Source organism: Salarias fasciatus (genome assembly GCF_902148845.1).
Source record: "Salarias fasciatus chromosome 7 unlocalized genomic scaffold, fSalaFa1.1 super_scaffold_4, whole genome shotgun sequence".
In the NCBI taxonomy this organism is placed as follows: domain Eukaryota; kingdom Metazoa; phylum Chordata; class Actinopteri; order Blenniiformes; family Blenniidae; genus Salarias; species Salarias fasciatus.
This window is the reverse complement of record NW_021941229.1, coordinates 23,498,215-23,519,517: the sequence shown is the minus strand read 5'-3', so window position 1 is coordinate 23,519,517 and position 21,303 is coordinate 23,498,215. Positions and strand designations below refer to the sequence as shown.

At 44.5% G+C, this 21,303-nt stretch overlaps 3 protein-coding genes across 3 annotated transcripts; 2 read left to right on the top strand and 1 right to left on the bottom strand.

The window, feature by feature from the left end:
- Positions 1-458: 458 nt before the first annotated feature.
- LOC115382654 (mitoguardin 2-like) lies at positions 459-8,242 on the bottom strand. Its single transcript, XM_030084479.1, has 16 exons — positions 8,188-8,242; positions 7,031-7,301; positions 6,686-6,893; positions 6,488-6,603; positions 6,271-6,391; positions 5,492-5,619; positions 5,237-5,354; positions 4,948-5,054; positions 4,757-4,869; positions 3,901-3,973; positions 3,506-3,592; positions 3,318-3,416; positions 2,949-3,083; positions 2,797-2,850; positions 2,575-2,691; positions 459-2,440 (listed from the first exon to the last, which is right to left on the bottom strand). Exons 2-16 carry the CDS (start codon positions 7,124-7,126, stop codon positions 2,240-2,242), a joined length of 1,773 nt encoding a protein of 590 aa, XP_029940339.1. The 5' UTR covers positions 7,127-7,301; positions 8,188-8,242; the 3' UTR covers positions 459-2,239.
- Positions 8,243-8,927: 685 nt separating this feature from the next.
- Positions 8,928-13,552, top strand: LOC115382662 (alpha-N-acetylgalactosaminide alpha-2,6-sialyltransferase 3-like). The gene is made up of 5 exons (XM_030084489.1): positions 8,928-9,260; positions 9,371-9,523; positions 11,030-11,439; positions 11,863-11,970; positions 12,066-13,552. The coding sequence occupies exons 1-5, from the start codon at positions 9,249-9,251 to the stop codon at positions 12,250-12,252; spliced, it is 870 nt and encodes a 289-aa protein (XP_029940349.1). The 5' UTR covers positions 8,928-9,248; the 3' UTR covers positions 12,253-13,552.
- Positions 13,553-16,086: 2,534 nt separating this feature from the next.
- LOC115382660 (alpha-N-acetylgalactosaminide alpha-2,6-sialyltransferase 6-like) lies at positions 16,087-20,935 on the top strand. Its single transcript, XM_030084487.1, has 6 exons — positions 16,087-16,133; positions 16,553-16,625; positions 18,244-18,438; positions 19,807-20,219; positions 20,304-20,411; positions 20,615-20,935. Exons 2-6 carry the CDS (start codon positions 16,608-16,610, stop codon positions 20,799-20,801), a joined length of 921 nt encoding a protein of 306 aa, XP_029940347.1. The 5' UTR covers positions 16,087-16,133; positions 16,553-16,607; the 3' UTR covers positions 20,802-20,935.
- Positions 20,936-21,303: the final 368 nt, after the last annotated feature.

Here is a 21,303-nt window from a genome sequence, read left to right as displayed (position 1 = left end):
GTTCAAATCATTACTTTCTAAATATTTCAATTAGCTTATTTCTAAATGGTCATTTTAAATTTACAAACACTACGACTGAGCTGGGCTGTCGGACAGATGCATACCAGAGAATCGACAGTTAACATGCAAAAGCAGGTTATCTAACGCAGGGTTCTCAAACAGGGTCAGGAGGAGCCCACTTTTTCCTTTTTTTATAATTAATCAAGTGTTTTTATTCCTCTTGTTTCTTTTTTTTATCATAATTCTCCCAGAAATAAAGTGGACTTGACCCGCCCCACCCTTTGAGAAGCGCTGCTCTAACGCCAGGACAGAGAAAATCAGCAGAGCGACGCCTGAAGACACGACTGAACAGATGCATTTTCCACTAATAGAAGTTGGGGGAACCATACAGAGCACGCACGCTTAAAAATGGAGGCTTGGAAGATTTTTAAATATGGGACACTTTAACAAAAACTTCGTGAGAGTAACCAGAATAAATCATTTCTGCAGTTTAGTTTTTCCTCAGAAGATAAATTCTCTACTGTACAGCATTTAACTTCTATATTATCAATAATATATGATCAATAAATAATCTGTTTTACATGTGAACGTGAGCGTTAAAAAGGGCTTCGTTGGACATTCCTGTATCTTCTTCCTGCTAAAGTGCAAAAATGCTTCAACAACAAAAAGCTGCATATTTGATCAGAAATCAAGTGTGTAGCTGGAGCCGTGGCGGATGTGTGAGAAGAGAAACGATGTGACGAGACCGACTCTTCCGCACGCAGACCGCAGCAGAACAAGAAATTAATTTAAGAGGCATGGTGCTACGACTTCAAGATCATCAACGCCACAAAGACAAACGTGTGTGGAAACAATAACTTATTAAAATCATAAAATCAAAAAAATAAAAATGATTTCAACACTTACATCCTGTGTTTCCAATGCCATTCAGAATAATCATCTCATGAAGTCAGTTTTATCACCACACAGCGTCTTTCTGCGCCATTCGCTTCACAGTATGAACAAAATAAAGGTTAAAATAAAACACAACAGAGCAGAATCAGTGCACTTAATTCCCTTCCCTATTCTTCCTACTGAACACATGAACGGCTTCATTCAGAGAATTAAAACCTCACCAGGACATTACAAAGGGGGGAAAGTTTAAAAGGCAAAAACTTTTTTATATTTAGGATGGAAAAATTAATTTCTGATACGTTTTAAGGAGCCTGATTTAGTTTAGTTTCTGGTTGTGAGGTTTCATACTAGTTCTGGTCTTGGTTTACTTTTTCCGCAGCACATAACCTGAACTTGTAGACTTGGTTTTCCTGCCTGGTTCAAGTTAAAACTTCACAACGGTCTGTAAAAAGGAGCACTTACAAAAACAAAAAAAAAAGAAAAGAAGTCAAGGAAATGATTTCAGTCACATCTGTAATTAATATACTGATCATCTTGAGTCAGTTGAAGCAAAGATATCCAATTGAATCTGGTCAGACTGGATCCTGAGTGTGTGGGAATCCACATTTCCTCAAAAAAAAACAAAACAAAAAAAAACAAACAAAACTGTTGACTCAGCAGTTTCAGTGCTGTTTTGAGTAGTGTGTTTCAGGTTATAGATATAGGTTTCTTTTCTATGATTAAAATGATTGCATCTTATTTTCAGCTAAATACACTCCTCTGGTCTCACTTCAATCTGCTCACTTTAAATAAAGTGGGGAAACGTTGAACCAGCTGATGAGACGAAGCCTTTCCGTCCCACATCGGGAATCGTCTCTGCTTTAAAAACGAACCTTCGACCTTTAATATAAAACATAGAAACGCTCAAAATTCACTCTCACACATTAATGAAGACTTTGATATTCCGCAGGAGTCTGGATCCGAGCATCGGTTCATCGGTTTGGTACGTTTGTTTTCAAGTATCCTTGTCACACGGCGGCGACGGCGGCGGCGGAGACGAGTCCTCGACGACGGTTGGCATTTCTGATACATCATCCTGGAGGTTTCCTTCTTGAGCACGACGGCCGGTGGCTGCTGATCTGATGCGCGCACATACACACACACATAATATATATATATAGATCCTGTTACAGTAGATGTGTTTAATGGGCGAAGATGAATCAACGCATGATGCTGCTTCTGGTTCTGGTTCTCCGTGAAGTCCGGTTTCCACGCAGGGAACAGATCGAGTGTCGAGTCGCTGCGCCGCCGTTCCGCCGTCGGCCCGTGCGAAGCCCAGCGAAGCTCCATTTGAGCCTCGCACGTCCTATTTGGTCCCAGAGGAGGCGTCCAGTTCTCTGGGGAGCGAGCCGTTGAGCTCCAGAAGGCTGTCGATTCCCAGGTATCCCAGCAGGATCTCACTGCGGCGGTGCGAAAGCTTCAGGATGTCCTCGGCCAAGCACTGAGCCGAGGTGAAGCGCACCTTGTCGTGGTCGAACATGTCCTTGAGGTACTGCACGATTTGTTGCTGCAGACGAGGAGATGAGCACAAAAACTATCAAAGAAATGAATTCACCACCGAACCAAAACCACGAACCCAACACTCATTGTGTGAAAGTAGAATCAAAACTTAAATTTTTTTTTTGTTTTTTTTGCTCTCACCTTGAAGATGGTGCACACTTCGCTGAGGTGCTGCCTCGGCCCCAAAAAGCCAAACGCTAAAACGGGGCTCACGTGTTCTGATATGGCGTAGAAGTGGGAGATGAAGCCATCGGGGACCTGTGGACAAGATGTCGATATCAGATGAGCGCTGAGTCTTTACAGCTCGCGGCATCGACTCGGTCCAGATCGATAAAGTGATCAGTCAGATGGAATCAGACTCACCATCAGGAGGCGTCGTTTCGCCTTCAGGACTGACCAGCAAGCCGTCGCCAACGCCTGGCGGAAAAACAACACTGTGTTAGAGAAGGCATGATGGTGACGTGGATACATTTGTGTGTGTGTGTGTGTGTGTGTGTGTGTGTGTGTGTATTCACCGTTTCTTTGAAGCTGTCCGACAGCCAGCGGTTTCTCAGCACCGCCACCACGGAGGAGGGGGGGCTCTCCAGGTCCTCAAACGCATCCATCAGGATGAAGTCCAACACGATGTCGAAGAAGTTCATGCACACCACCTGCAGACAGGAGCGGTCAGCGGGACGCACCGGGGGTCACACACTCTCTATAGAGGTTAGTGCGTGGAATTATCATATCTGTGGACATGTGCAAGGGAATTAAAATCACTGTAATCACGTCATCTACTTTCCTACCAGGAGGTGGCAGCAGTGAGCCGTGAATTTAAACACCCTGCATGCAGTGTGATTATCTGAAGCTGCTGTGAAACACTGTGAGGAGGCGGCTGGACTCACGCCTCGCCCGTCCAGCTCCATCTTGGTGACGGGCCACGTCTCCTCCCGCTGGGTGTACAGCAGCATGTCCTCGTAGCTCTCCAGGAAGGCTTTCGGACTCTGGGTTCAAACACAGTCGCTCAGGGTCAGTGAGAGCTGAGCAGAGGCGTCAGCCGAGCCGAGACGTTCTCGCGCGAGCGCCGCTTCACCTTGTTCGCCTTCACCATCAACCCCGCAATCATCTGCTTCCCGGTCTCCATGAAAAACGTTCGGTGAGTCTCATCCAGCAGCAGGACCTGGAAAAAGAAGGTGTAAGACACACCGTGTGTCACCCGTCCATCTTTTACCTGCTGAAACCCGACTCCACTGCTGCAGCCAGGATTGCTCAAGTTCAAGGTTTTCTAGAACAACAGTCTTATCAAGTGTCGAGGATGCGTTTCAGATTCTTTAGCTACGTAACACCCCCCCCCACACACACACACACACACACACACACACCTCTCACAGTCCACAATACTTCAAATAAACTGGGTAAACTACATTCAGAGATGGTCAGAATTAAATCTTCCTAAAGTGGAATGAGTCTTAGTTTGTTCAAACCAACCTGGAATGCTTGTCTGACGCAGTGAAGCTTGGCGAGAAAGTCTTGGTCACCGTAACATTCAAGTAGTTCGGTCCTGGAAGGAAGAGAGAGAGACGAGCCATCAGCTCACACTCCTGCTTTCTCTGAAGAGATGTTTTTTAAACCACTGAGAGGCAGTGATAGAAAAAACAAAATGTCAACTAGTGAGATGGAAAAGATTCCACCTCACAGGACATGAACTGGATATACGGTGGTTTTTATGAAGAACTGTAACAGAAAGTGAAACGTCTGACTTTTCATTTTTCTAAGTATTTGTGTAACGTGTGTGTGTTTTCACTTCCCCATTCCTCACATGGATCCACAACTACTTGGATCTGAGGTTAATTGGTCACTAAACCGCGTCTGTGTGATAGTTTCTCAGTTTCTGGTTACCGTGTGAGTGTGTGAGTGTGTGTGTGTCCTGTCTTTTCCAGCCACCTGCTGGGTTCCGCTCCAGCGGCCCCGGCTAAAACACTGATGGCTGACTGAACAACCAGCCTCAGCCATCGTCTTTCTCTGGACTCGTTTCAGCTGAACGGACGCTGGCCGTTCTCTCTAAGCTGTATTAATTCTCTCCACCAACTCCTGAAGGAAATATCTGGCTGTTTTAGGCTACATCCTGCAGCTCGGGCCCCTCGTCAGTCTGACTGGCTTTCTGCTGCTCGACTGATAACATATCAGATCTGTTCAAAACAAGAGCAGGAAAGCAGATCAGAGCAGCTGAAAGGACTAAGTAACTGACTCTCACTGGGAGGATGAACAGATATTCAGACAGTTGATCAGAAAAGACGGACAGATTATTTGCTCCAGACGTGCCGCGGCTGCAGAGCGGGGTTACCTCAGGGACCTGTAGGTCACCCGGCCCTCCCGGGCCAGAGACAAGGCTTCTTCATAGAGAGCCGCGGGCCTCAGAGGCTGGTACACCTCCTCCAGAGACATGGCGTCAAACAGCTGCGCACATTAAATCCTGCGTTAAATCTTTCGGATCACTCATGTCTGGATTTCCAGGGCGGAGGGGAAGAAACTCACCTCTGCTGCTGAGAAGAAGGAGTCATCGGACGAGACCGTCGTGGCGTCATCGTCCTGCAGCCTCTGGAAACTCTCCACTTGAGGCAAGATAAGAGTTCCTTCACTCTCTGTCAACACAGCAGCAAGCAAAGTGACTCCCAGGAGGAAACACAGGCTGCAGAATGCTTCATCCGTCTTCTACCTCTCAGTTTAAATCATAGCATTCATACTATAAACATCCTGTGACTCCATCTTTCATATGATACGTTAATGAAGCTTTAACTGCTGCGTATTAAGTCACGACTCTCACCGAAGTCCGCCAGCACGCTGTCTGTGGGGATGGTGCTGCCGAAGTCCTCCTGGAGGTGATACGCCCGGTGCAGCAGTGTTTCCAACTTCTCAGCAAACACTTTATTATGGGTTTCAGCCTACAGAAACCAGAGAAGAAACACGAAACAAAGGAGAACAAGTTGGAGTGGTGTTTTGTTAGAAAACCGCTTCATCCAGGGAAATGGTTTTCTGTGTTTAATTTGATTCGAGCCGTGCACGGCGGCTTGACGGATACCGTGGGGACGTCTGCACACGCCGCCCCCTGCAGGGCCAGGCTGCTGTTACTGGACGTCGAGCAGGTGTGATGGCGGATATTCAGCGCCTGCTCCCATTTCCGCAGGGCTTCTTCAAACAGCTCCATCCCTACCACAAAAACACACACACACACACTTAAAACTGAATCTCCAGGTTCAGGACAGAAGTAATGATCGCTACAACATTACGAAATTATCTATAGAATGTATGAAAGTCATGCTTTCTTTGAGATAAATGCAATGTTCTTTCACTGTGAGCTTCGGTTTAACATGAATGGAAAACTAAACCAGGTGATCGCATATTTTTTTCAGGGCAACACAAAGCTTTATGATCCTGATGCTAAATCACTGGGTTCCAGTTCTCCAGGCACACAGATCTTTATCCTCCTTCATCACCAGAGAGCATTATGCCAAAGATTAGTGATGAGGAGGATTTATATTTGCCCTTACACAACCAGTCAAAGGGCTGATAAAGAACAAATGAGGTGAAATGAGGTAATGAGGAATGTAAAACAGGTTAATGACTGATTAAATTCTGCTCAAGCTGAATCAATTCCCAAACTATAGCAGTGTGGGTTCAAGAGTCCGACTATCGGATGATTGTATAATCCCAATATCAAACTTGTTCAGGGAGTTTTAAGAATTCTGAAAGAATCATTTACTTCTTCATTATAAAGTATTTCAGGATTGGGAGTTTCACGTACTTTTTAAAACAGGAGCATTTCATATTTAAATAGCATGTATCATTCTAAACTCTCACCCATTAAGTAAAGATTTTCAGCGTTGGCGTCTTCTGCCGCCCCGGACTCTTCCGCCACGGGCTCCGCCTCCCAGGGGGTCGAGGGATTGACAGACTGATTGGGGGAACTTGGCATTCGCGTCTATGCGAGGGAACACACACACACACACACACACACCAAAGATGGACAAAATGCAAGCAAGTGGGATAGAAAAAGGAAAAGCTGAAGTGAACCCACTGATGCCAGGCTGTGTGAGGAACTTGAATGTTTACTGGGAGCCAGCGAGGAAATTCCACTCATGGTGTCGTTGCTCCGAGTGCTGGGACTCATCATCTGTCGACCCGAGAAAGTACCTGTCCGCAAAAAAATAAATAAATGTCAGCTCCAACATGTGTTTGAAGACGCCTCAACAGCAACGCAGAGGCAGGATTTCACCTCTCTTCAATGACGACGGTCTCCCAGTCTTCAGAAGCGCCTCAGGTATCCCCACCGTTTTCTGGCCCTCTTTTATTTGTGCCTGCTTCCTTTTCCTTCCCCGTCGTTTCAGCTGATGAGCAGTGAGAGCCAGAGCTACGCTCCCCAGCGCCGTGGCAAAGAGCACCTTCTTCAGGCTCGGGGAAAGCTTCAGCTGGGAAAATATGGACTGACGGCAGAACAGAGAGTGAGGATATGACAAAAAATGAACAGTTATTTAACCTTCTTCACTGAATAAGGCAATACAGGTGGTGCCACAGAGTGATAGAGTTTTCTGACATATGTGATTGTGTGCATTGGTTTTACCTGCCCAAACGTGGAATAGAGAAAGACTGGTATCTCTGCCACAGTCATAGCCAAAGCCTGGGCGATGGACATCCCGTCTGGTTGTTTCATCGACATGTCAGGAATCGAACCGCCTTCAGGCCACACCTCCCCTAATCTCTTTCACTTTCACCCAAAATAAGGCCTTCTGTCCGTGGTGAGATCAGCCAGCTCAGGGCTCGCTGGTGAACCGTCTGTAGTCATCCAACCATGAAGCTGTACTCCACACCGGTCTGGTTAACTGATGATCACCCTGCAAAAGATTGAACACGTTTTGAAAATGATTTCAATGGATCTGAATCTAATCTCACAGCAGCAGGAAACATTAGCCTTGTTTTCTGCCACCCTCGCCACCTGCTGCAGGTCTTTCCTGCCCTCCTGCACCGCTGGACTCCCACACAGTTCAGCAGCAGGTCACAGAGCTTTCTGAGGCTGACGGAATTTAATCAGCATGATTATTTTGTGTTACTTTAGAAACAGTAATCACTGATCAAGGCGATATCCTTTACACACATTCCTATCTTCTGAAGACGTGTAAGCTTGAGAGATCAAACTATTAATCAGCAGAGAAACTTGACACACTGCCAGCTACTCTGCCTGGCATGCACAAGGTGGACCACGCTTACAGTAACATGGCAAACAGCACGTGAGGCTGCAACATGACAAACTGGATGGTTGGTTCTGTCTTTATACACCAAAATAGTCAAATCTGATGAAAAGCTTTGTAAATAACAGACAGATCACATCACAGTGAAGCGAGTTCAATGAGAAGGTGGAAGCTAGGCTGTTAGCCAGTCCTGCTAAAACTGAGGCCAGGAATCAACTCTCCTGATGATTTCTTTGGACATTAGATTAAGTCCACTAAAAGCCTGATCTATGGCTTTAAAGGCTCCGATGGGAGCAGGTTAATGTCACTTCTTGGAAGCAGTGGACAGCCCCTTCATGAAGGCAGCATGCTAAAGGTGGCTAGCCTGTGCAGCTAGCCTAGCTCAGCTCTGGTCTGTCATCTCACATCACGGCATCATCTGTGAGGCTGTGGAAGCTTTTAAACTGACACCTCGCCGGCTTCAGCAGAGGCTCTACGTCTGCGGGTCACCGGAGACACAACTAATACGATAATCCCTCACACAGGTACATACCGTAAGCATCCGAGGCGGCAGGGAAGGACATTCCCGTGTCACAGGCAGTGGATTGTTCTGCGGGCGGACGCAAGTAATACTGACGTTGCCACTGGCCAATCACAGACGACCTAAGAACGGCGAGGTTTTTTTCTCAACGAATCGGATCGATTGTAGGCGGGACTTGTGTAGAAGGGAACCAATCAGGTTGAAGATTTGGGACAATCGCCCCTCCCAGTATGGGCAAAAATCACGAAGACAGAAAAGTTTCAGCTATACTGTAAAAAGGGTAGTCAACATGCGTCAAAATCTAGTTAAAAAAGGTTAAATTTACATGCCTTCATTCTCGAAAGAACAACCGCACAGACACTTTTTGAGCAACATGGGGCTGCACAGACAATCAAAGTCATCTTTTGCTAACTGTAGCTTACAATATTAACATATTTTAACCTGCAGTTTGTGGTGTGTAGTCCCGACACGTGAAAGTGTGAATTTACGGAGTTTACCTGAAGGCAACATCTAACTTTTTTAGTCACCGAAACCATATCCGGTTTGTGCCAGACAGTATTTCAAAATATACAATCGGGACATTTTATAGGTGTCAATTTTACGATAAAATATGGTATGCTACATATATATGGGTGCATGAAGGCATGTTGTTTTATACTTATTTGTTAAAAGAAAAGATTATACAGCATAAACTGAAGTCATTATCTATATTGTTTGAGTTTCACTTTTATTCTGAAAAGTGCGCTCGGAAGTGTTATTTATATTTCACAGAGCAGGCCAAAGGAATGTTTAGGTTCTTACTAACGGGACGGACTTAAAAAATAATGCAAATTAATGCGGAGATGCTGTAGTTTAATCAAGCAGAACAGCCACGTGTTCCACCGGGAGATGAGAAGAAAAGTTGCACCGAACCGTGAGCGAGTATTGGTTGAAGTTGACCTTTTAGCGGCCAATAATAATATGTGAAACTTCTGCTCGCGACTAAGCTTTCCTCTTTATGGCTTCCTCGACTTGGGATGTACCAGCTGGAACAATGAGTTCCCCCCGGTCAGGGCTTTTCCAGAGGCCTTGATATGAACCCTCTGGTAAGTTCGAAGCGTCTTGACGCAGTCGGTATAGATTATAATCATCGGCTCGTGCAGGGGCGGATGTGCCCTTCTTCTCCACCCTGATCATGTCTGTCCTGCTGTGCCAGATGCACCGCTGGCTCTGCCTGCTCAGCCTGAGCCTCCTCGCCTTGTTCTGGTTTGGCCATGTGATCAGACGGGACCATCCGGCTCCATCGCCCGCGGCTCCACCTGCAGGGATCCGAGGCTACACGAGGGTCCGACCCGGCGAGATGGATCAGGTGAGAAGGTCCAGGAGATGAGCTCTGGACAGACTTCACAGAGGACTGTGTGTCTGTGAAACGCTTCTGGGCGAGTTGCACAATCTGTAGCTCCCTCCCGTCACCCTAAAAAGCGCCTGACGTGTCATTTAAAGATCATACATTATTCATGATCGCCTGTGATAGGCCCGATAGATAAGCAATCTAAAGCGTATTTCAATGATGGAACCTTCAGATAAATCTGCTCTAAGTTTATCAAGTGGTAAACTAGAATATACAATGAAAACAAACATGTAAGTACATGATTATAAAGCCACCAACTTCGAAGACAGTTCTTCCCAAGGACTACTTTTCTCTATGTTTGAGATGTTTCCCAGCTCCAACACATCTGATCCAAATGAGCAGCTTGTTTTTACACCTCTGCAAGGCTTGATGATGAAGCTCAGTTATTTGCACCCAGTGTGCCAGCACAGAGACACCTAAACCATGCAGAACTGTGTGTTTCAGAAGGAACAAATCTATTCACCCAAACATCGTCTACACCACTGCTATCCTATCAGACCAGTGGTCTTCTCTGAAAGTAGTGCACACTCTGCATGGGTTGCAAATCTGTCAAGGCACAAGTCAAGTTTGACTGGTCCAACTTATATCAAGAGCTGGTGCAGTAGATCATGCGTCGACTTAATCTGACAAAATTTGAGATCTTGAGTGATTTTCCGCCCGCTCACCTTGTCTACAGGGTTTGACATCATGCATTCTTGGATTGTAGGAGCTGCATGGACATGTCAGGGGAATACAAGTAAATGCATGTAAGGCACTAAGTGGAGTCTTTAATTCATACGTAACAGCACGATTAGTGCATTTTTAATCTGGAAATGTTATGGTTTTGTTGGAACTTGCTATTTTAATTAGAATCAGGAGTAATCCAGAAATGTGAAGAAAAGCAAATAGTCCCAGGACACTCGTTGTTGTAATGCTCTTCTGCATCACAAGGTGGTGCAATGAGGTCTGGAGTTTTGTTTGTACTCAGGTCACTGTGCTGTTCAGCTGATTCTAAAACACATCAGATTACAGCTGCTTTTGAAGTTTTTTTGTATGATGGTTGTAACAAAAAAAAAAGTGTGGTTCACCTGAATCTGACACTGCTGTTGGAGTTGATTTTGCAACTATAAAGAAACAGTATTGGAAATTTTATAGAACTGTAGTTTAAAAATCTAATTATTCAAACAAAAAGATACTGAAGAAAAAACAGAATCGGCAGTGGAGGGCTGCATGGTGCTGTTGTGTTTAGCAGTTCAAGTATTTTTCCAAATATTCTCCAACTTAATCCGACAATAGTCCAAAATGCACATTGCACAAACTGAAAATAGAAAGATCAGCAGCTGGCCAGTGGACTGGACTTTTTCTGCCCCTCTCAGATGAATGAGGGTGTTGTAATGTGGTTGGTTGACGGTGTTCCTCGTGCTCTCGATGGAACCAAGATGTTGCGTCTTCTTCTCACTCTTCTTGGTTTTCTCCTCTCAACAGTTACTGGCTCTGCGCTGCGGACGCTGTGCCTTGATCTCCAGCTCAGGTCAGATGATCGGAGCCGGCGCCGGCGAGGAGATCGATCGGGCCGGGTGCGTGATCCGCATGAACAACGCTCCCACGCGCGGGTACGAGCGAGACGTCGGGAGCCGGACCACCGTCCGCGTGGCGTCCCACACCAGCGTCCCCCTGCTGGTGAAGAACGAGCGCTACTACTTCCAGCAGTCCGCCAACACCACGTACGTGTTCTGGGGGCCCGAGAGGAACATGAGGCAGGACGGGAAGGGCCGCGTCTTCAATACTCTCCTCAAGGTGGCCAAGAAGTATCCTGACGTCCAGATCTACGCCGTGACCGGAGACAAGGTGCAGGACTGTGACAACGTGTTCCAGAACGAAACTGGAAAAAACAGGTCAGTGCATTCTGTGCTCAGGAATTATTACTGATATTTATCTGTGCTGCATGGGGTGCATGACATATTATACAAAATTATTTAAGAGAATCCTGAAGTATCTCTAAAGGTAAGGCTTTGGCTATTTTTAGGAAGAACAGCAGCCCTGCGACTGAGCGGACGTCAGATAATCAGCTAATCAACAGGCTGCAGGCTGGATGGGTGTAGAAGGCAGAGATGGAGACGATCTGGCTGCACAGCGAACAGAGAGAGGCTGCAGAAAGCTACTGACATGCATGATGGGAAACAGACAAAACCTAAAGCAGCTTCACTGAGAAAATGGTTCATGTTTCCTACAGCCAGCCTGAACTCCAGCTTTATCAGACGAGGAAAGTTTCATATCTGCTTTTCAATCTGTTACTTGAATGTTTTTCTGTTATTCAGACTGAAAACGGGGGCGTATCTGAGCACCGGATTCTTCACCATGATTCTGGCCATCGACATGTGTGACAGCATCCAGGTTTACGGGATGATCGACAACAACCACTGCACGTAAGGCTCTGATTTCCCCGACGTCCAGGTCTCCTCTCCGTCACAGAGGAAGCCTTTCAGCAGCCTGCTGAGCCACTCCTTCTGTCTCTTCACAGACAAGCTAATAACAGCGCCGTTCCCTACCACTACTACGAGAAGAGCCGACTCGATGAGTGCAAGATGTACAGGTTTCACGAGAACACGTCGCGCGGAGGCCACCGCTTCATCACCGAGAAAGCCATCTACGCCAAATGGGCAAAGCTCCATAAGATCGAGTTCAAACACCCTTCCTGGAATCCCTGAAGACTGAAATCCAGTCAGAGATCCAAGAAAATCCTCGTCGTTTGCACTGTGGTATTCGTGTTTTTGCTGGACTGTGGTCTTTTTTTTTTTAATATATATTGGTGTTGCCCAAGCAGGCACCTTTTTATAACAACTTTACAGTGTTTAAGATTTGATAACAGTTCATAAGAATTCTAACATGTAAAATTCTACTTTCTGTTCCTAAGTTCGCCATTTACCAGCTTTTAACTGGTAGTTACCGTCACTTTTACTGAAAAGTTCTCTAACATGTAGCCATAATAGGAAAAAAATGATGAGATACTGAAGCCAGATTATACCAAAGCTTACATTTTAAATGTAGTTATTCCCGTGCCTTGTCAGTATTTGACGTCGTGCTACAATCTGCCATATAGTTAATAAGCTATTTTGCACATTTCCAACATTAAAAAAAACGTATTGCCAGTAATTGTCAATTACATTTTCAATTTGCAAATGTAAAAAATTAGAAAATAAAACATTGAGAGCCAGAAATTTTTCAACAAACAAATCTAATCCTCCTCTGATATTGAGTAAATGCTGCATGCTCTGCCTTTACCGCAACTAGCTGCTGTCTGGAAACGTTTGAAGATGAACAATAGCGGCATTTCTTTCGAACCAGCACTGTGAGAAGTTCTTATTGTGAGGGAAGTGCCGTTACACACTTATCTGGATCGTGGCTTCATAGACCCTCACACTTCCTCCCGTCTGTCCAGTTACGGCTGATTTATTGATCCTGGTTACAGGGTAGAAATGCACAAAATCTCATGCCATGTTTTGTCGTAGTGGCCTCTGGTTAATTGCATGCTTTATGTTATACGGAACAAACATTGTGTCTAATTTGAAATGTCTGTTGAGTTTCTGTATATAAGCTGCAACTCTCTCATGTATATTTTTGCACTGAAGTCTATTTCATCAGTTTTAATACATTTTTGACAGACTGACATTTCTACGACTGAATCTGCCACACCTTAATGGAATTATTAATATTATTCCCTCATTTCAGGCCTCTTTCACAGTGAAAAGACTCATTTCATGCTCGCAGCCTTGTTTCCTGTGTAATACGTGCAAACCGGCGCGTTTCCACGAAGCACACCTACACGGGTGGCTGTGAGTCATCTGATTCCTCCAGTACATTTCTGAAAAAAGAGAAGCCTCAGTCCATTGTTATAACTTTGAATGTAACTGGCTTTTATAGGTCCTCTGTGTTCAGACATCCACGTCACTAATTGTTTACCCATTTTATTTGCTGCCTGTTTACAGTTTGAAAAAAAAAAAAAAAAAACATAGTGTTGCCTTTTCAGTTGCATGATGCTTATTTTGTGACCAGTCCCAAAGAGCCTCGCTGTATTTGCACTACCAGGCAGGTGTTTTTCCTCCGATGTACCTTTCGTTCTGAATTAAAATGGATTTTTGACGGACGTCTCGGTGGCCGTGTCGTGAACACTGTAAAAACATGAATGTAAACTTGCTGGAGTGAGATGAGATGAGTGTCAGCATGAATAAATCTGCTGCCCAACATTTCCCTGTATGTGTGTGTGTAGTGTGTGTGTGTGGCAGTTTAGCTGAGCTAAAGGTAATCCACCCACCTGATTGCACCACTTCACTGTGTGTAAAGGATGTAGATCAGATCAGCTCCATCTCCTGCCCTCCCTCTAGAGACAGAAAACAGATGTATTGTGTTCTGATCGGCGGGAAAATTTAATGATGTGTTTGAGGTTTTAATATCTTTTATAACCTTTCCCAACAAAAGACACTTTTTAATCACTCTCCACCAAATAAAATTCCTCTGGAACAACAAAACATTTTTGCTAAATGTAGATTAATGCCACTGTGTGACCACAATTTAGAATTAATATTACTGCTTTAGCTGCTGTTGCCATTTCTAGCAGTTTTATCCTTTTTAGCCAACACTCAGCTGAACATGTGATCAGACCAATTCGAGAAGTGACACACACAAAAAAAAAAAAAAAAAACCAAGGTGGATTGACTAAATAAAACACCCACTGATTCAAATCAGGACACAGGACAAAAGTAGAATGAGAAGTCAGTTTCGTGTGGAAAAAAAAGTTCTGTCTGGAGTCTGAGGAGGAACTTAAGTTCACACAGCCCGGGGAAAACCACAGAGTCTTTCACTGGATGTTGAAATATTCAGATGTGTGGGTGTGTAGTCGGCCACAGATGTGAACAACTGACCTGCAGCCGCTCAGCTCCCCTCTGACCAAAGACAAAGGCGCTGCTTTGCATTTGTGCGGAGACTGATCTGTGCTGGAGAAGGTTAATGCAACAAAACACACCTCAAAGCGTTGGAAGAGCGATCCACAAGAACCAGCTGAAGACCAAACAATACCAAACTTATTCTTCACTTTGCACAGAGCCTTTTAAACTCTTACACAAGTACATATCTGGATGACTGTCAAGTTTTTGAAGAAACTTCTTTGCTCCTTGAGCTTATCCAGAGAAAATTAAATAAGAAAACACTGAAATTGTAAAATTCGTCAATCCCCAGATTTCATTTTCTGAAGATGTCAGTGTCACCTGTATTTCTGTAGGACAAAGTGCTTAACAGTACAAAAAAGAAACATAACAGTAAAAGAACAACACAAAAGTAAGACTCTGTTCAGGATAAAGAGGTGAGTTTTTAGCTGGGATTTTTACAGGCTGTCCGCAGACCGTACTGCGTGGGGAAAACTTTTCCACAGTCCAGGCTCCACCACAGCAAAAGCTCAATCTCCTTTAAGGAGGGATCGAGAAATGTCAAGGGTCTCAGGGCTCTGGAGGGATGGACTTTAACAAGGTCTGATAAGTAATCCAGGGCCAGAAAGTTCAGTAACTTTAAAACAAACAAATGAATTGTTTTTTACTGTAAAGCACTTTGAGCTTTTTTTAAAGTTGTAAAAATGTGCTATATAAATAAATTTGACTTTGACTTTGACTTTGAATCTTAAAATCAATTTTGAACCGAAGCAGAAGCCAGTGGAGTTAGGAAAGCATTAAAGTTATGTGCTCCACAGTTCGCATTAATGTTTTACTTCTTCTGCCTGGCACAAACTCAATTCATTACTGGGTAACTGTGGGTGTTTATTCATCGACGGCACCTGGTTCGCATCAGCAAGTCCCTCGTGCTAACAACAGTTTGCAAATGCTTAAGTTTTTTTACAAGTCAAAGTAGTTGATGTGTTTTAAATCTGTTCTTTCCTGGTTGGATGTGTTTTTGTCCTTGTGGAGTTATTTATCTGAAGGTACAAATACATTTTAATTATCAAAACTGAAAAAAAAAATGTATTGTTTTCACTAAAAGTTTGAAACAATCTAATTTCACGAGTGCCAATGGGCTCATTAAACTGTTTGCTTTAATCAAATGTACATTTCATTTCCATTTTATGAGTAAAACACTCAACTTTTAACAATTGCTAACATAAAGGTCATAAAATGAGTTAAATCTGTTACTTAGTGGGAATCCTGAGCAGATAATAGTGTTTACAGTCCTGATTTAAAAGAGAAGTGTGTGTGTCAGGAGTTCTCAGGTGTTCAGGAAGTTTGTTCCACAGGTGAGGGATGTAGGAACTAAAAATTGTTTCTCCTCACAAAATGCCTTCGAGCTGTATTTTATGTGTTCAGACTTTCTAAAAGCACGCATTACTTTATTATCTTTATTTAAGCTTAATTTATTCACGTTTCGCATTAATGCTCCTTCCCGGGCTCGTGCAGTTCTGCGAACCGCCTCGTGCTGTTACAAAGTGGGAGGGAGCGCGAGCGCGTGCTGCAGTGGGAGACGCGGCGCTGACGTCACGCGTGGTGCAGGAAGATGGGGGCAGCCAGAGAGGAGGGAGACGTTCAGCCGAGACCACCGGGACCATGACAAGGTAAACCCGGACAGACCCCCGCTCACCTGTCCGTCCGTGTTCTTTAACGCGTCTGCGAGGTGTGTGTCTGTCTGTCTCCGCGCGCGCGCGCGCGCGCGTGTGCTTTTTTATTTTGTTACAAGATCAAAAGGTGCATCAAGAGCGCCGCGCGAGCTTCTGCGCAAAGATGGTGTGACTGAACCCAAATATTTACATCGCAGCGCCGCGCGTCTCCAAGACAACTGGTTAAAAATGCATTTCTGCCATTTAAATTATGCTTTAAAATCAGATTAAATCCGACCTGCTTAAGAGTGTGAAGTTCGACATGGAAACATGCACAGAGATTGGAATGAAGTTCAATTTAATTTGGGAATAAAATGTGCTGGGATTGTAACGTGTGTGTATGTGTGTGTGTGTGTGTGTGTGTGTGTGTCCATCAGGTATGATGACAGACAGTCACCGCCCCTGTGTGGTCTCTGGCACTGATCTGACAGCATGGGGCACAGTGGGAAGGTAAGGCGGAGGGTGCGGCACTGTTGGACCCCTAAACCAGGACTGTCCCAACATCTTTCTATGCAATACAATGAGTCAAAACACACAAGCTGGAGGACATGATTTGCATGTGTCTCAGCCGGTATGAGTGAATTGTCTGCTGCTGTGTTTCAGGGTCAATCCCTCATCTCATCATGTCTTTAAGCAACATATTCAGCCCAGTATTTTCCCTTGTGTATATTTATGTTATATTGACAATGTAGAGCGAGATCAGTGACTTTATAATGACTGGAGAATTGAGAAAAGTGTGAAATTTGTGAAATAAAGTACAGACTCTCTAAAAATAGCAAACAATTTTGAACTGTTATACTAAACATTAAGTCAGAAATCGGCTTGTGAATGCCACACTAGCCCAGAAAATGAAGTCCAAATCTGAAGGCAACGTACTTCCAGTGAATGTTACACTGTCTAATCAGAAATGTGTTACTCTTGTATCGAAAGTCTGGTCATATGTTTGTATCTAGTCATCAATAGTACATGTGGTTCATATGATCTCCAGGCAGCTCGTGCCCCAGGGCACTGACCGCCCCAGTTCATCACCACATTGTCTGTATAATTCATGCAAAAAAATGTTCCATCCACAGATAAAAATAAGACCCTTCATTGTATATTCATAAGGAGGATGTAAAAATAGGAATGTGTAATTGTTTTTTCGATTTTAGCTCCACTTGCTTTCATAAAAAAAAAGAAAAAAAACTTAAGTATATGAACATTTTATTTGTAGAATGACTACTCAAGCTACATGTACAAAAAAAAAATCCTCAAACATGAGTACAAAGTGTAATGTGGTTGAAACTACAGCGGTTATCAGGCTGACCGAGTCCCACCCCGTCCTCTCTCCTTATATAACTCTGAACCTCATCACGGTACATTCACTTCAGTCCAGAGTGCTGCGTCCAACAAGGCGGGGAACAAAATGCTTCAAGTGCCAAGAATGATTGTTAAAGACGTGAATAAAGAGATGTTCCAACGCCCAACACAGAATAAACTGTGAAGAATCTGAGTGGACGCCACACTGGCTCACAGCCTGATCACAGCCACCATCCACTGCAGGAAAATGGAAAGTTTATCCAAAAAAGAACACGACTGAAGAGACTTGATGGAATTATTGTGGAGCACTTCTCTTGTTAGACACACGATTAAGCCTGTCAATGAAATGATAATAATTTGACGAGCATGCTGATCGGTTTTGAGACGAGTGTGAAGTTTCAGCGTCGGATCTGAGGGTGCTGAGCAGAAATCGGTTCATTAGCAGGACGGGATCCTGACGGACAGTTTGGTGTGAGAGGGATAAGACGAGCCTGGGATGGTGTAGCTGTGTGTGGCAGGAGGGACGGGATCTGTACGAAGAGAAGAGGGAGATCAATGAGGAGGATACAGGAGACGGAGGAAGATTATCCACTCTGATAACCAGTCGAGGGAGAAGATGAGGCTGCGGTGTCACACTGAGCTGCTGTTGGCTCTTTATCGAGTCAACAAGGAGATGAATGAACATTCTGGTTATTCTCTTTCCATCACAGCTCAGTATCATGCAGGAGCCAACTTACTCCACTCAGTAACGCTGTTGTCTGTGGTGCAGGGACAGCAGAGCCGCAAGATGGCCATTTTCGCCGCCGTCTTCATCCTGACGACGCTGCTCATCCTGTACAGCTCGAGCAACAACATCGAGCCCGTCTACGCTCCCTTCCACATGGCGGCGAACCACGCCATCAAGACCACGGACCTGAAGAAGTGGTCTGGGAAGGACGGATACGTTCCAGTTTATGGGAACAAGGTCAGCTGGACTCGAGCACTTTTACGACCTCAGCAGAAATATGTGCATACGTTAGGATGGCGGCCTGTTAATTTGGGGAGGATGAGGCTTGGCTAAATAATTCACGTCTGGAGGGTTGCATAAAAGGTTTTAAGGGCACCCATCACTGCTGCAGCCTGGAAATCAGTCAAGTTTTCACTTCAGTTAAAAAGAAACTTAAAAAAAAAAAGAAAAAAGTGAAGCACCATGGGAAGCTGATGTAAAGTTCCATGGAGAGCTGCATCACAGCTGCAGTTTATGTAAGACTATCAGGTGATTATTTAAAATACTCTCAAGAGATCAGCCACACAAAACGGTGTGAAAACGGAGGCGAGCTGTCAAAACACCACAGTCTCTCAGTTTGTGTTTATTCTTTCAGGAATTCATTATTCATGAATCTGAAGTGAAGTTAAATGACTGCATCGAGTCATCGACGCGGGCACTTAATAATCTGCAGACACACAAACACTCCTCTGTCGAGTGAGCTCAATGGGTTGAGGGTGAAGTGGTTTGTAAACTTTTAATAAATGATAATGACAAAACAAGTGTTTTACTCCGATCAACCAATGAGCATAGAAAATCATACTGTGGGAATATTGTTATCAGTTGTTGAAATTGCAGAAAATTCACACTCGGACGGTGGCCCAGAAGGGCCAATGCCACAGCACAACAGCAAAAGTGACAACACAACAGTAAAAAATTCCACAACAATAAAAAGAAAAAAAAAAATCACAACACAACAGTAATAAAATTCACAATGCAACAAAATTCACAAATTCTATAACCCGTGCAATCATGTTTTGATTTTTATTATGGATTGAAGTGATAGATTAACAGTTTACCACTAGTATGATGATGCTACAAAGTTTGCAGTTAGCCATACAAGGAAGTTCATGAGGCAAAATTAACTTTGTTTTGTATTATTTCTAATAATAAAACTGTTGTTATAACTGTACATAGTATGAGAAAACGTTCTCAGACTCCTTTTGGTCTGCAACTTTATACAAAAAATAAAAGTTTCAGTAGAGCAATTTCATGTCAAACTGTGAATACAGTTTGGTTAAATTATGTAATTTTTTCCCCTCGCAGTTAATATACATCTTGAAATTGAAATGATGACAATTCTACAAACAAAAACTGACTATGCGTGAAAGAAAAATCAGTTGTAGTAGTAGAAGAAGCAGCAGATGATGCTAAAAAAGTATTTCCTCTAAAGGTCAAAAACTAATACAGGAAAATAAAAGATTAGGAATTTTTCAATACCTGCAGCTTCTCTTATTATTATCCTCAGTCAGTTTCCAATGGTTTCAGTTTTAATGCAGTCTATTAAAAATGGCCTCTGCTTCTCAGAACATGACCCTGCTGTGTCATCACTGCGCTCTGGTGACGAGCTCCAGCCACGTCCTGGGCAGCCAAGCCGGCGAGGAGATCGACCGGACGGAGTGCGTGATCCGCATGAACGACGCCCCCACGTCGGGGTTCGAGTCCGACGTGGGGAACCGCACCACGCTGAGGGTGGTGGCCCACTCCAGCGTGTTCCGGGTGGTCCGCAGGCCCAACGACTTCCTGCACCACACGGACGCCAACGCCGCCGTCATTTTCTGGGGACCGCCGAACAAGATCGGGAAGGAGGCCAAAGGCACGCTGAACAGACTGATCCAGAGAGTCAGCATGACGTACAGCAACCTGTCCTGTTTCAGCATCGCGCCGTCGAAGATGCGCAGATTCGACAGTCTCTTTCACAGAGAAACGGGCCGAGATCGGTGAGTTACAGGAAGTAATCCTACCGACTCCGTCACATCCTGAATGCCACACCGACAAAGCTGTTTGTTGTTGCTTCTTCTCAGGCAAAAGTCTCACTCATGGTTGAGCACAGGCTGGTTCACAATGGTCATCGCTATTGAGATCTGCGATAACATCAAGGTTTATGGGATGGTTCCACCCAACTACTGCGGGTGAGTGGAACAGTCCATCGTCTTCTAAATCAGGTTTATGAACTCACCCTGACAGCATGGCTCTGAGGCTAATGCCAGTTTGCCAGCGTTCATGGCAGCACGGTTTTGGCCCATGGGTCTTTTATTCGACACCCCTGATCTTTGAAACACACATGACAGAATAAGCGTTCGTTAACTTGAAAACTCCAAACTTTTTCCCCCAGAAAAAAGCCCGGTTCCAAAAAGCTGCCGTACCACTACTACAAACCCAGAGGCTCCGACGAATGCCTCACGTACATCCAGAACGAGAGCGGGCGGCGAGGGAACCACCACCGCTTCATTACGGAGAAACAGGTGTTTGCACGCTGGGCGAAGCAGTACAACATCACCTTCACACATCCCAAATGGTGAAAAAGGCCCGGCGACCCTCTGAATGAGCGCCGAACGCCGGGTTTCACTGCAGCTTCTGACTTTGGAAAGCCGCACGGTGGCACATTTTCAGGAACTGCCCTGAAAAGTGAAAAGAGGAATGTCTCTGAAGAGCTCTGCATGTCCGACACTGACTCTCTGAAGCCGTCGGACAAGAGCTTTTGTAAATAGGAGTAAATTAATTTAATTTTTTTTTTTTTTACATGTTTATATTTTTGTTAATACATTGTTGGAATTGTAGTTGCGATTTCCCATGTTTAAGGGAGGTTATATCAGCAGCACCTCCAATTAGACCCGACTACAAATGAGCCTCCATCCAGCTTGTAACTCCTGTATGCAGATGATGCCAGTGTTTCAAGCCACTGACCCAGCATACAAGCAATCAATAATATCGGGGCCTTACAACACGGTTCATAAGTGGAGAGATTTAGAAAGCAAACATTAGCAGTTCCAGAACCAATACCAGACAGAAAACATCGAATGA